This window comes from Polypterus senegalus, chromosome 9 (genome assembly GCF_016835505.1).
Source record: "Polypterus senegalus isolate Bchr_013 chromosome 9, ASM1683550v1, whole genome shotgun sequence".
In the NCBI taxonomy this organism is placed as follows: Eukaryota; Metazoa; Chordata; class Cladistia; order Polypteriformes; family Polypteridae; genus Polypterus; species Polypterus senegalus.
This window is the reverse complement of record NC_053162.1, coordinates 70,493,738-70,509,466: the sequence shown is the minus strand read 5'-3', so window position 1 is coordinate 70,509,466 and position 15,729 is coordinate 70,493,738. Positions and strand designations below refer to the sequence as shown.

Below are 15,729 nucleotides of genomic sequence, written 5' to 3'. Positions count from 1 at the left end.
GTTTATAAAGTACTAAAAAGGTATTGAGTATTTAATAGAGTGTTTTTATAGCATGTTTTGAAATGCCTCCTTGTTCAGCGTGTTTTTCAAAAAGAATAAAACCTTAGTGGTGATTTAAAAACTCATCATTAAAACATTCTATTCCATAACTTTAATTTGAGAGAAAGAGATCAAGAAGTTAACTATTCTCAGACTGTTGCAGTCAAGGGATTTCTGTGGAATTATTGTTACTGATATTGTTGTACATCATAGCATGTATTTCACATGTACTGTAGTTTAATAAACAATATTCACACACTGCTATACAGTACATTATAAAAATACATTTAATTCCCTTACATGTTTAAAAATACTTTATAATTTAATTATTATTTAATTTTTGCTGTCAGTAAGTCAAACCTGTTTCCAGTGAGAGTTGGACCCCCGCCAGGGCTGCCCTTTGTCACCGATTCTGTTCATAACTTTTATGGACAGAATTTCTAGTCGCAGACAGGGTGTTGAGGGGGTCCGGTTTGGTGGACTCAGGATTGGGTCACTGCTTTTTGCAGATGATGTTGTCCTGTTTGCTTCGTCAGGCCGTGATCTTCAGCTCTCTCTGAATCGGTTCGCAGCTGAGTGTGAAGCGGCTGGGATGGGACTCAGCGCCTCCAAATCCGAGACCATGGTCCTCAGACGGAAAAGAGTGCCCAGTTTGGTGGCGATCGGACAGCCGGTGCAGATTTGTATGGCGGACAAACAAACATACACACACACATACATCAACTGTGCTTTATATATTAGATGGTGCTGTATATGTGTATGTTTATTTGTTAATACAGCAGTTTTTACATATGATTAATACTTGTCATAGTGTGTAAATAAATCAGTGACTTATTTTCTAAAAACTAGAACTTGAAGAATGTGTGTTATTAGAAATATACCGTACTAGCAAAATACCCGCGCTTTGCGGCAGAGAAGAAGTGTGTTAAAGAAGTTATGAAAAAGAAAAGGAAACATTTTAAAAATAACGTAACATTTGCTTTCTATTCGTTTGCATAAGCACAGTCCTTCACCCGCAAGTTTAACTCCGTTACAGCAATTTTAACTCCGTTACAAAGTGATCCAAAGTCTCGTTTATACCTTGTGCCTTCTCATTAAACTTGTATCTCACGAATATCGTAATTATCGTAGGCATGACAAACGCCAGCAGCAGCGTGTCTATAAACTTAATTTAAACTTACAGTTTACACCGTGCTTTGTTTCCACAGTAGCTGCACTTATGAATATGCTTGTTTGCATCACTCGCTTCATATTCTTTTGCTGCCTTCTCAATTGTGTAATGCGTTTTTTGTTCAGTGCTCTTTGGAGCTCTTCCTTGTTCTCTACGTACTGCGTTCACAGTCAGTTCACGTGAGCCACTTTCTTGTGTGATCTTGCGATGTCCACGGCTTTATTTAATGTTAGCTAAGACCCGGCACTTAAAAATTTCTCTCGCACTTTTGCTGAGTTTGTGCCAAACAGTAGACCATCTCATCTCTGTTTGCATAAGCACCCGCCAATATTTTCCTTATATGGGCAGGCACTCAATTACGTGGGAGGCGTGATGATGCGGGACGTAATTCCGCCTCACACGGCGACTGAGCTGCAGGCTATGGCCGTATATATGGTCGAAAGTAGGTTCCAGTTATGACTGTTACGTGTAGAATTTTGAAATGAAACCTGCCTAACTTTTGTAAATAAGCTGTAAGGAATGAGCCTGCCAAATTTCAGCCTTCCATCAACACGGGAAGTTGGAGAATTATGAGTGAGTCAGTCAGTCAGTCAGTGAGGGCTTTGCCTTTTATTAGTATAGATTACTAGATTAAAAAAACTATCCTTGCTTTACAAAGCATTGTTTTAAGTGAATACTTCCAAAAAGCACATAACCAAAAATGTAAGAGAAGTATCAGTAGCTAAAATACAAATTGTTGTGTTTCAGACTTTAAATTGTTTTTGTCACCTTTCTGAAGAAAAATACTATGAAATTATTAAATATATGGCTTGTTTATTTTGATGACCATATGAAGAATATAAGAAAAACTCCACTCATCATCATCCCTTGGGGATAAAATCTTTAGCAGGTCCACTGTCAATTATAACAGAAAGTCAAAGACTAGGACAGACACAGTCCTGGAGACCTAGGCCAACTAGCTGCCTATTCCCCTCCTGGGCATTCTGTAGTAGAGTCAAGAGTGTTGGGCCATCTCATATGGTAACAAAGTTCTTCTATCTGTTGATTCCAAGGCTCCCAGTATCTCAGATGTCTTTTTCATGGGTAGAAAAACAGCTTATAGCAGAAAAATGGTACCCAGTGCCACAACAGGATACCAAGTAGTGAAACAGAATAGAAAAACATTTATTAAAGGTTCATTATTGTTGTAATAATATATGGTATTTGTACAAATGAATAACAAACAGAGATCAAAAATGCACAGCTCTAGTCAAGGTATGCTATTCTAAATTAACGAGTCTTCAGTTTAGATTAAAAAGCTGAGACAGAGGGGTTTATATACAGTAAGCAGGCTGATTTTTGCACAGATTTGAAGCCTGATTACTAAAGGCTTGTCCTCGTCTTGGAATCTTTAGTTGGTTGGCACCTTTAGACCTTAATGCATGCTGCAGTTTGTAAGTAATTAAAGCTCAAATAAGAAAGCAAGCCCCTGACCGCTTAAGGCTTTATATGCAAGAAGGAGGATCCTGAAATCTTAATCAAATTTAGCGAGCTGTCAATGTGTACAACTATGACCTAGGATGGACTGCTTTTGCCCCTTGGGCATTAGTTTTTTGCTTTCACTTGCAGATTTTTGCAGTATTACAAATGTATGTTAACAATATAAATATGCTCTTTGCCCTTTGCCTTTTAGGGTCGTTATGCAGACCAGCTGTTTGCTGGCATCCAAAACACCAACAATGGTATTAAATGTGACTCACTAAAACAACTGGCCTGCGTCTCCACTGATGTAACATTTGCCCAGGAGTTCATCAACCGCGATGGACATAACCAGCTTGTCTTCATTGTGGAGAATGGCAATGAGTAAGTATACTATTTTCTGTTTTCCATATATGGCAGTATCTAATCAACATGAGAAAAATGTGTTGTTTCATTGTAGTAGTTTATATTATGGTGGTTTTCTTTGTCTTTGCCTGATGAAAAACACATTCCATTAGATTCTTTGAATTTATTGTCTTGATTATTACAAAGTCATAGGACTTGAGTCATATATCCACTAATGAAAAGCCCAGTTTCCTCAAAATTGAAAAGAAAAAGTATAATGTAAAAATAATTTTCCAAATGTTCAGTTTGTTACAGGTGTCCCTTGCATGGCGGAACATAGTAGTCTTTGACCCTGTACAATACTTTAAATCAATGTTTTAAATCTCACTCCAGTTTTCAGATGTGTCCAAATACCTGACTTAGTTTTTGAAAAGATGAAATCATGTTCATGTTCTTGCTATATTCTTTTGTATTTGGAACATATCTGGCCACCAGAATTGTCATATTGTTTCTTTACATATTATATTCTAAATGGTGGGTAGACTCCTTTTTTATTTTCATATAAGCTTATATTTGTCATTTATATACAGTATTTTGTCAGAAAGGGAAACATCAGGCTCAAAATTTAGAAATGTAATTTTTCAATTTGTGCACAGGTATTAGTGCTTTAAAGTTAATGTCTTTCTGTAGGGATTTCCCTTCTTGTTAGCGCAGTAACATTCTTGGATATTAAAAAAAAAAAAAGAAAAAAGTCACTGATTCTGTTCAAACACTCCGCTTCTTGCGATCTGTTGTTTGAAAGGTTAGCCCAATTAATTCATACATTTCCAGCTCACTTGGTTTATTCCTAATATCTCTACCATTAAGATAAGCAGTTTTTAATGTATTACTCATTTTATTTTGGCTTATTAATTGTGGGCCATTTAATTTGACAGTTTTCATGTATATTTGCATTAATACTACTGTTTATTCCTTTATGTGAAGTTGTAAACCTGGCCTGACCTAAACTCTCTGCTAATGTAGTCCCTTCGAAATCCTCAACTAACCTACTCATATACGTCCCCAATATGTCGGTGCACCTCTGTTTCAAATGTTATCTGTCACAGTAGAACAGGTCTTATCTGTTCCAGAAGGAGCCCCAATGCCCGATAAACCTATGCCACTTCATCAGCTTGAACCTTCTCATCTCAGTTTTACCAAGACAGGCATTTAGAGCAGATAGAACTTCTAAGAACACCACCTTGTCAGTTCTACTCATCAGCTAGGAACCGAGCATTTATTTTGGATTGCAGAACTTGTAGCCTGCCCTTATGATTGTCGTTTGTTCCAACATAAACAGTGTCAACTGAATCTATGCTTGCTCAGGACAGGAGCATATACTTCTCTTGCAGGAGGTCTCCCACCTGTGCATCAGGGGGGCAATATACAATATAAGACCCTCTGTCCCAGAAGCAAATCCAAGTATCAATCCTGCTAGTGATTTTGTCTTCTATTGTCATTGCTTTTTCTATGACACTGGTTTAGAGGTGACACATGGGGATCTCTTATCCTACCACCTCAGTGATATAAGAATGACAGTGCTGCTCTGCAAGATCCTGGAAGCAGTGAGACACTGCCTCTGGATAGAGTATACCTCTTACCTAGCACTTACATATGACCATAACCTACCTGTTTCTACCTTTTTAGTCTGGAGTCTCCATTTATCACCACTTTGGAGGCTAGCTGCCTATTTTTCAAGTTCAGTGACCTGCAATCCTGTGGCATTTTTGCCTCTTGGGAACTTGCATTGTATTGACCTAAAATATGTTTGGGTGACTGTTAAAAATTAGATGTGAGTTTAAAGGATTTACAGTAACTTTGTAATACCTACAGGGGCTTAGAGAGGTCCATTATTTGCTGTTTTAAAAAATACCCTCATGCTCCTTCCTGCTGCTAATTATTTAATTTGGGCCATCTGCTGAACTTGTCTTTATTTTTACTTGACCTTCTCTTACTCCCTACTGTTTCCTAGAAAAGTGTCTTTTAGTTAATTTCTTTGTTTCCTTTCTTTCTTAATAGCCTAACACAACTATCAATAAAATACCTGTGTAAATGTTGCCTTTTAAATATGATTTTTGTAATCCTTCCTTCGTCATAGCATGAACACTAGTTGCCTTGCACACAGTGTCCCTGATTTAACTAGTGGATTTTTTTTAGTAAGTTCTTTAGTAAGTTTCATGCTTGCTTATTTATTTAGATTAGTGTATACAAAGCCAGCTAATCTCCCGTTTCTTGATTATCATGTTGGAAATTTAATACACCTTTAGCTGCATGAGGTATGTATGTCAAGTTTATCTGTCAACTTTTTATTTGTAATCCTATATGGTTTCTTGTCTCAGGTGTGGTGGGAAGGGTCCAAGTTGGGGTGTATTTTTGTTCTTATATAGCTCAAGATCATTTATGGTTCAATTCTTTAATTGTACTCCTTTTCCATTTTATGAATAAGATCATGAAAGACTTGCACAGTAGCATATAGCAGTGCAGTCTCCATACAATCCACCAGTTATCCATAATGAAAGTATGCTAAAAAGTATGACAGTAATATTGGCATGAATACAATATGAGAGACATTTCCTGTTTAGTCTTGTATGTCTGCCTTTCTGAAAGGATAAAAACACAGCTTTTTAAGTTAACATGGTTTTATTCTGCTGTACATATCTAAGAACTATTCAAACTACTTCCACTTAGTATTTTACTTTTTATTTTGTTAATGAGTATGTGTTGCACATGCCTTATTTTTAGTCATACATTATTGTTGTAACTTGATTACCATGGTCCACAAGCTGTAGCATGCATAACATTTAATCATTTTGACAAAAGGCAGTCACACTTATTTCAGCACAGATACTTGACCAGTTTTTAAATCTTGGATGTTCTTAAAATCTGTTGTAATAACAATGCAGATACAAAGCATTTCAAAGCAAAATGGAAATATACAGTCGGAAAACTTCAACAGCAGACAATACTGTGTTCATTCAGATTTAGATTACATTATTGTCTGTGTGGACTATGGTTGAGTTTTCATTGCACAGGAAATGTTCTACAAATAATTGCCAGGTTAATGTTCAATCTACTACACATGTGGAGACAATGGCCAGAGGTTCCTCCCTGGCCAATATACTTTAGCCAAGATGCTGATTTCAAGGATAGTTTGCAAATTCAAGAGATTAAAAACTCAAAAGTATATTACCTTTGCCAGAGTAAAAGTTCCTTCACTAAATAAGACATAAAAAGAATTATGGGTAGAAACAACCTTGTTACTTCCAGTGATAATGGTTGACATATTGCACGAAAGGTTTGTGGAGTCATGCTTTATATTTAAATGTAAAAAAGTGTGATTTTCCTCATGTGGCACATTTGTTAGTATTTGATGTTATTTAGCATTGTTTCTATCAGAAGATGTCTAGAATGTTTCATCATATTTTAAAAAGAGATTTTATAGGGCTTTGTATTTTATCAGTCTCCTTGTGTTGTTGCTGCATCACTGTAATTCCATATCAGCCCCCAAAAATTCTTAATTTTGAACTAGGTTTATTCAGCTGCAATGTTTTGTGTCCCCAAATGTAACACATTAGAAATTACTGAGATCAGGACTTTTTTGTTATGTCCCAACCTTGTAGTTTTTGACTTATTTACTGTCTTCATTTGCTAAAACCAAATTCTGCCCCACCATAACAACATAGTTTATAAACAAAAATATTTATACTATTATAAAAACAACTTGTACAATTCCATTAAAGGTCTGTTGTCGGTCTTTCATGTAATATGAAATATCAGCAATGGCATAATCAGGAAAATATGTTGATTGAGGTAATAACAGGGTCCAAAAGGACAAAAATTGTACAGCTTACCACTCTGATTCTATGCCAGGATATATTCATTTTTTATTGACAGGCCACAGTCTACAGAGAATCTCAATAGAATTAGAAAGTTGAAGGTGTAGCAGCTGCTCTTCTTTTCAACTGTTGTTAAAGTTGCTTTCAGACATTCATGTTCTCTGATCCCTAATTTATTTTATGAAAACTTTATAAATCACACACAACCAGAAACCAACTTTATGAGCTTCCTGTATTTATGCCCAAACTCACGGTATTGTGTTGGCTACAGAAACCTCTTGTTTGGTCCTTTGTCTAATTTACTGATTGTCTTAAACAATTAATAACAAGTAATAGTCATAAAGATGTGATACACATATAAAACATAATATAGTAAAATAATAGTTTTAATGCAGACAGATTATGTGTAGTTCTGCTACACAGCAAAGGTTACTTGGAACTGACAACAGTTGCTTTTTTTTTTTTTTTCTTCCTCTCAACCACTTTAGGATAGCAATTTCATTATCTTGCTGGATTACTGCATTTATTGTAGAGCAGTGTATAGCCTCCGGGCCAGGTTTTACAGTTTCAGGTTCCTTCGTAACCCACAAATAGCATGTGAAGAGTGGCCAGATTTCCCCCTTTGTGAATCAAGCACTCATTTAGAAACGCAGGGATATTGTGTAGTGTTGTCGGTCGCTTGAGCAGACTGGGGGTGTTGCACATGAGACAATCAGTCAGATAAACTGACTACATTACATTTTTTTATTAGTTCATAGTCATGTGTCTTTGAAAAAGCTAACATTGTTGCCATCCTGCATATTATCATTAAAGTTTGCAATGCCAATCAATGATCAGTGTTAAGTGCTTTTTGAAGTTAAAAAAATTTGGACCTAAGTGTCAGTAGGTTTTGTGCCTTAGGAATTAAGTTACCCAAAATATTCTATAACATCAGTAATTATTTACTGCTCTGATGCTGATCTTTCTGTTCATAAAATAGGTTATTACGATAGCAGTTGAGGAGAAGAATTCATTAATTGCAGAATTATAGTATTTGAGGGTTCCTCTAGGATGCCTCCTTCTTGATTGCACGATTTGATTTAAAACTAATTAGCACTGTGAAACTGTGAGACACAGACACACACACACATAGAACATTGCATGACCTTATCCAGGCTATACGTTTCTCCCATTCATGTTACTGCTCCTTTCTGTGGTCATTCTGGTGCATGCTTTACACATGTACAGTGTACTGCCCCCTAGGATCTCCTGTGTCTCACACTAGAATGTGCAAAACCTTTCCTGCTGGCAGTGTCTCTCACTATGTCAGTAAAGAAGTGCCTAACCAACGCAAGAGCAAATCAAGCCTGGGACAGATCTGGGGAAATCCATGAGAATCATTCATGACAGTGAAAGAGCCATACTGGTAGATGTGAAGTGCACAGGGGCCACTAGAGGGGGCAGTACACCCCATCTGTGTACTAGGTACACTGTTAATGGAAACGGAGTTTCAATCTAGGTGGAAATGTGCAATGTTCCACAAGGATAGTAGAGGTCAGATGATAGAGTAGGTGCTAGAAATGTGTGGCACTCCGAGATAGAGAGAGAGGGTAAATGGCTGCTGGTTTTCCAAGACTAATTTGAATGGCTAAATACTAAGATTGAAGCAGAAGTGATGAAATTACATTCTTGGAATTTCTTTCCGTCCCCCACACAACGGCAGATAAAATTAAGGTTACCAGAAAGTTTAATGCATGCCTCACATTTGAGATAGAGTAGTAGTGAAATAACAGAGCGTTTTGGAATAGATGTTGCCTGTACTGCCAGGAAAAAATATATTTAAGCTAGAGGTGCACTGATGTATTTGGAAGGTGTATGTGTAGGCTAGTGGATAATTATTTAAACTAGAGAATTTTAGGATAGGCTAGAGTTTAAAAAAAAAAAACATCTAAAGCATCTGTAGTAATATTAATAAAAATCTTTAAAAACAAAAAACTGACAATGTAAATAAAAATATATGTATATTTCAAATTAATAGCAAAAAGAGAAATAGGTGTTTAACAAGTGATAGCATTTCTTCCACTAAAAAAATCACATAAGTGTGATGTTACAGAAGTAACAGAAATATGGCTGAAACTTACAAATGAAAATGAGTACAGTACTAATGGGTTCATGCAATCTAGACAGGTTCACTTATTAAGTTGGTGGCTATGTACATAATAAATGGTTTAAGAAAGGATCGTTATCAAATACGAGAGACACATTTTAGTGAGGATATATAAATTTGAGTTGAAAACTAGCAGGCTAGTGTCATTAAATGGGTGTGTTATTAAACCCTCTGCACAAATAAAAATGTAACTGTATTACTTAATGGATCCAGCATCCTGGGTTCAAACTCCACACCTAATCTGCAGGCTCTGTGCATTTTCACAATCTCTCCATGTCCACATTTTTTGTCAACTGGCCACTCCCATTTTCCTCTTATATCCCAGTGAAGTGCATGTTAGGGTAGTTGATATTCTAAACCAGTCCCTAAGATTGTGGGTGTAGTACCCTGTCTTTGGTTGCTTCCCACCTTATTCCCAATGCCCCTGGGATAGGCCCCAGCCTCCCATGAACAGAACTGTATTAAATGGATTTGTAAATATTCTGTGTTATACTTTGTATCCCTGTCAAAAAGGAAAGGAAATCACTGATATTCTAAGCAATTGTTTTTATTCTGGTATGTTATAACACCAGTGACAATATAATAAGGATATATCAGTATCAACAGATTTCATAATATAGGTGTTATTGAAATTTTGGATTGAGAAATCACAGTAAGATTTACAGTGTGTAAATGTTAGAACTAATAAATAAAATCTAGGGGGCACCTTTTACCCTTACTTTCTTTTTTAAATATTGTTCATTGTCCTTTTAGACATGTACAGTAGTTCTGTTTACTTGTCTTTTCGTGGTACTTGGCAAGCTGCTTTGAGTCACAAGATGTTTTTATAAGTTCAATCATTGTTTATTTTGTGCAGAATGTTTCCTTAGAAAGTTGCATTTATCTTCATCCCCTCATATGAGGCAATATGATGTTGACACCTTAGAAAACAATGGTCCATTTTGGCTCACTGGCTCAGACATCAATTCCTGTGACTGGATGTTTTAAGTATTAAAATATCTGAATATTGACATTTTTGTAAAGTACTATAATCTCTGACTATTGGTGGATCTTTGATAGTGTTTGACATTTACTCTTCCGCATTCACATAGTTACTGGATCAGTAGCTCTTGTGATAAGGTATCAAAAATAATGTAGGAGAAGTCTTAGAAACACAAATGGCAAATGGTCATTAAATTCCAAGTAGATGTGAATAAACAAAAATAAACTAAAAGCAGTGATTTTGTATTTTTTTTTCTTTGCTTGTAGCCCTTCTGAAATTATTGCACACGCACTGAAAGCCTTCATGGAATTAATGGATCATGGAATTGTTTCCTGGGAGAATCTGTCTTTCATCTTCATTAAAAAGGTTCAGTATTTCCTGGTTATGTGTACATGCAGTGACAGCTAATGTGATGATATTCTATGAATAGTGACTGTGTGCATTGCTCTGGTAACCATGTGCAAGCCAGTTAACTGTATTTTATATATTCCTCTTTTTGAAACCGCTTTTATCCAAAAAGAACTACATACATTCTACTACTCTGTAAAACAAATACATTGGATGTCAGAAGATGCCACACTCTTGAAAAGTGAAATGCTTTGAATGTAGAATACCTTCATCAACCTTTTCTACAATATAAGGTCATGAGACTGTTTAGATTCCTGGTAGAAATTTCATTGGAAAGTAGTAATGGGTATTGGCACATCTGTCCCAAATTGATTCAGTTCTGATACAAAATACCCTAATTCAATATAAATTTTATCTTGAACAAATTAGCGTGCACTGATATATCCGAAGTGGTGGCTTTTTTAGAGATTACATAACCATGCATAGAGAACATAATAAAATATGACAAATTTCAGTAACACTTTATTTGAAGGGTGTCTGCATAATAACTTCATAACCATTGCATAAGCTTGGAATGAATGAAAATCCCTACAGATTTTATTTTTATTTTTTCTCCAGCCGTCTGGAGTTTTTTTGTTTTTTCTGTCCCCCCTTGCCATTGAACCTTACTATTATTCGATGTTAATTAATGTTGATTTATTTTGTTTTATAATTGTGGCTTTCATTTTTCTATTCTTTAATATGTAAAGCACTTTGAGCTACTGTTTGTATGAAAATGTGCTATATAAATAAATGTTTTGTTGTTGTTAAGCTTGGAATGACATTTAAGAAGAAGTTCTTGATTAGTAATGATCTGTTAACATCAATATTTGGAAGATGTGAAACAAAATATCATTGCTCTCTACAAAAGAAAAAGAAAAAACTATTTCATAGCACTACACTCATTCAAAATTCAACATAATTTAATTAACATATGTATCGCCACATCAGAATTCACACATATTATTGTTTATTATTATTTAATGTAATACAATGGCATCTACTTTAAAAAATATCTATCTTATCTTGTTAATGATATTGTTATAAAATAATCAAATATTCTAAAATAATAATAATAATACATGTAATTCAATAACCTATTTGTGTGTTCTGAATCTCCATGTAGACACCCTTCAACTAAACTGTAAATCTATATCAAAGTTATAGATACTGTGGGACGACTTTTGTCTTTCTGTAATTCTACAAGTTACACATTTATTCAGTTGCTCACCTATAGCAGTCACGTTAATCGAAATTGTGCATTTTAAAACAAGGATCTAGTCGTGATACTTGTTGACAGCGGCATTGGATAAGTGGAACTTAAAAAAAGAACCAGCCCTCGTGACTGGCAACTCCGCTAATCTGATTCATGCATGCGGTATAGCTTATGGTGCTACTTCACGCCGGCTGCTTTGTGCACACGCTAACTTTGGTATCGCAGATGCTCTGAAAATTCAAACAAATGCCCTCTTGCTTGGCTGAATGAGGTGTGTTGCAAACTGTTTCAACTGTTGCAGTACAGCTAGCCACATGCTTAAAGAGAAGCAATGATTTTTGGATTTGCCAAAACACAAACCTGTGACTGATGTGGTCATGCGATTAATCAATGCAAACAACCAGTCTTCTCAGTAGTTCTGCATACTGTATAGGCAGTAAGGTTGCTTGCAATATGCCTGGCATAGAGCATGCTTGTCTGCAACACATCCTCCATGGGTGCCCCGTCGTTTCTAATGTAGTGACCTGTGATCCGTCATGTAGAAATCTGCTGCTGTGGATGTTCAGCTGTCGAAAGTTAGGGCTGCTGTCTCTGCTGACCTGAAAGACATGGTGATGGTTTGCTTAAGATTTTCATAAAGCCTAGATACAGTAACTTTACTCATTTGCTTTCTGTTTGGTATAGCACACCTCATTTAGAAAACCTGTCTCATTTGTCGAAAGCATGGAGTAGGGCAGAGCTATTCAACTACAAATTCAATTGGGCCACATTTACAAACTAAGAAATTTAGCTGGGCCAGACATTTTCAGTGGTCAGTGAGCAGCAGGTAATGACAAATTTTAAATCAACACAAATGAATGTCTTTAAAAACAAGTAATGTTTATTCATTGTTTCCCTTTTAAATTTTGTCACATCTGACCCAGGCCCACCTCAAAGTGCATAAAAATCTGAAAAGTGCACATTATTAGCAATAACATTTGTTTCCCTTTTGAAATATGGGATCCTCACCTAATTTAAAGGGGTGGTCATGACAGACAAGGGATTTTTTTCATAGAACTTTTTAGACTATTTCATTCACACAGTTTTAATCACTCATGTGACAGAGGTTAAATTTGAGTTCCACAACAATGTCTTTCCCATAAAATTTATTTTTCCCCAGAAAGGTTTAAGAGCAATGCTGCACATATGGCATAAAAGTGGATTGGTTCATTTATTTTAAAATTTCTTTGTACAGAGTTCTTGGGTGTCCAGTAATGAATCATTAATTATAATTATTACTATTATTATTTTTATTAAATCATTTCCCATATTTCTTTGTTGATGAGCTCCCATTGAAGAATTTATTGGTAACAGAACATATTGTGTGCACGCCAAAATGACTCAATTAACAATTAACAAAGTTGCATTTTCGAAACCATTTTAGCAAAGTTTAATGTCCACCCTCAATCATAGAGCAGCCCAGTAGAGCAACAGTAATACACCTGCAACCTTAAAACTCATCACTGTGTATGATGAAATAGGCAACTGCTCGTAAATGTTTACTGATGGATAGGCTGGCATTTTGCATGAGGTATGCGTTAAATCAAAACAGAAACAAAATGCAAAGATGTGTAAACACAAGGAGATCAGTGATAATCACACCATAGTGTGCCTGCGTGAAATCAGAAGGGACAATTGAATTCCACAGGGCACAGATACAGACATATGAAAAAGTTTGGGAACCCCTCTCAGTCTACATAATAATTTACTTTCAACAAAAAAGATAGCAGTGGTATGTCTTTCAGTTCCTAGGAACATCTGAGTACTGGGGTGTTTTCCAAATAAAGATTTTTAGTGAAGCAGTATTTAGTTGTATGAAATTAAATCAAATGTGAAAAACTGGCTGTGCAAAAATTTGGGTCCCCTTGTAATTGTGCTGATTTGAAAGCATGTAACTGCTCAATACTGATTACTTGTAACACCAAATTGGTTGGATTAGCTCGTTAACACTAGAATTACCAGAGCCTACGAAAAAACTCGTAGGTCCGTCCCACCTTAAATTGCTTCTTAAAACTGTTCTCACCTCTCCGCCAGTGTCTTTTGTTAATCTAAATGTGCTGATAAAAGAAAAGCTGCAAGTAGCTGGCTATTCCATCCCCCCACCAACTTAGAACGTGCACAAACTTCTCCCTGCTCATGGGATTATCTGGGAGTGAAGTGGAGTTTTAGAGTGGAAATAATAGATCATTATTTGGAATACACGCATTTCACGTGTGTTCCGTTTGTACAGTAATCAGTGTAAACACATTTTTAAAACAGAAACCTTTTCCATATTGTAGTAGTAAATGACAAAATGTAAGCATAAACTATATAATGTATGAAGCCTGAAGTCTAAATATCAAACACTTTCACAAAAGGTACAAATATAACAAAACAAGCATGCTTTTATTCAAAAATATAACTGCAGAAAAAAGCCGCCTTAGCATGCCACATTGGCAGACATTTACTACAGCTGTCACGGTAGCGTAATGGTGTCAGCCGCTGACTAGTATTCAAAAGGTCATGAGTTCAATCCCACACGATTCAGTTTTGAGAAGTAAACTGCTCTTATTCTTACTATTTTAGAATAAAAACATGCATTTGATTTTAGTGTGTAAAGGCCGATGTAATTTATGATACTTGTAAAGGTTAGGTTTTCTTATTTTATTCACTTTTCATTCTCTCAGTTATGTTCAGGATCCTTCCCTATAACCCCCATCTGAGAATGCTGTTTTCACATAAAGCGTACTTGTGACTGCATTCTCGTACCAATGCTTGCGAACTGAAGTGCCTGCGTGCACTTTTCGTGGCATTACATGTCTATTTTTTTGAGTATGCCCGTGTCGCTCAAACACAGGAACATATGTTGGTGTACAAGTTTAACAAAACAAGTGCACTTTTATTCTAGACTATAAGTGAAGAAAAAATAAAGCAAGTTACAGTAGGCGGTTGATACGACAGCTTGCGTGGTGCAATGCTAAGAACTGCTGATTTCAGATCCGTGCTATATAAAATCATCACATTCAAATATTAACAATTCCCACACACCCTTCCTACATTCACGACATGTGTACTTGTTGCAGTGTACACATCTCTCTGTGCTATGGTTCCTATTACACTGAATGAATACCTGACATTGTACTTTCTTCCCTATATAAATAACATTCGAGTATAGCGCGTCTCCACATAAATCACATTTGAGTTATAGCGCGTCTTTATGTGAAAACAGCATTGTCAGATGGGGTGGGGGGGATCATGAACGCGACTGAGAGAATGGAACTGAATTAAAAAAAAAAGACTAACCTTTACAATTATCATGCATTTACACTGGCTCTTACAGTCTGACTGAAATCAAATGTATGTTTTTATTCTAAAATAGTTCAGTACATGCAATATTATTTGAAAACAAACAGCATCAGATCTGAGAATTCCCTGTAATTTGCAGCTCTATTCATTATCTCAAAACACCACGCACATTCACAGTAATTCCCAGTTATGTCCACCACTCACACCCACGCCCACAACCATACAGAACTGATCCCACATCAGAGAATTTCCAGTTCCTGCATAAATTCACACCCGATCTGACGCTGTTCATTTTCAAATAATATTACATTAGTGCGATGATGTTTTTACATATATTGTCTCTTTCTTTCAGGTGTGTAATAGAAACCACAGCATAGAGAGAAGTGTGTACATTGCTTCTTACAGGAAAAGGCAATGATAAAAGTGCACTTTTGTTATACTTTTACACCAACATATGTTCCTGTGTTTGAGCGACACGGGCAGATGGGGAGTGTGTGATGATTGCATATAGCGCCGAAGTTACTGCTCTTTACCATTCTCTCCCCTGCATGTCCTGGAGTACAAAATAAACAGCGTACAGCAACATGCGGGGACTGGCAGGAACACTCAATAAAACTGAATAAAAAGAAAATCAAGTGACAGTGAGATACGAAGAAGGCAGCTTTGGCAGCATTTGTGTGTCTGAACCCTTTGGGGGTGGGGGGTGCGTTAGTATGCATCATGGTACACTGCAGAGCTATAGCGCATCTTTATGTGAAAACAGCCGTGTCAGATGGGGTTGTATGG

At 36.2% G+C, this 15,729-nt stretch overlaps 2 protein-coding genes across 3 annotated transcripts in view; one reads left to right on the top strand and one right to left on the bottom strand.

Annotated features, from left to right (window-relative positions):
- elmo3 (engulfment and cell motility 3) overlaps positions 1-15,729 on the top strand; it is a 161,218-nt gene that overhangs the window by 80,795 nt on the left and 64,694 nt on the right. For both annotated transcript variants that reach the window (XR_005634896.1, XM_039763223.1), the window contains exons 6-7: positions 2,883-3,052; positions 10,283-10,382. Coding sequence is in view for 1 of the 2 variants with exons in the window: in XM_039763223.1 (XP_039619157.1) it covers positions 2,883-3,052; positions 10,283-10,382 (270 nt within the window). In the remaining variant the exon portion in view is untranslated. The remainder of the gene's footprint in view (positions 1-2,882; positions 3,053-10,282; positions 10,383-15,729) is intronic.
- lrrc29 (leucine rich repeat containing 29) overlaps positions 11,728-15,729 on the bottom strand; it is a 102,250-nt gene continuing 98,248 nt past the window's right edge. The window contains exon 6 of the mRNA XM_039763226.1: positions 11,728-12,218. Within this exon, the coding sequence (XP_039619160.1) occupies positions 12,003-12,218 (216 nt within the window). The 3' untranslated portion in view covers positions 11,728-12,002. The remainder of the gene's footprint in view (positions 12,219-15,729) is intronic.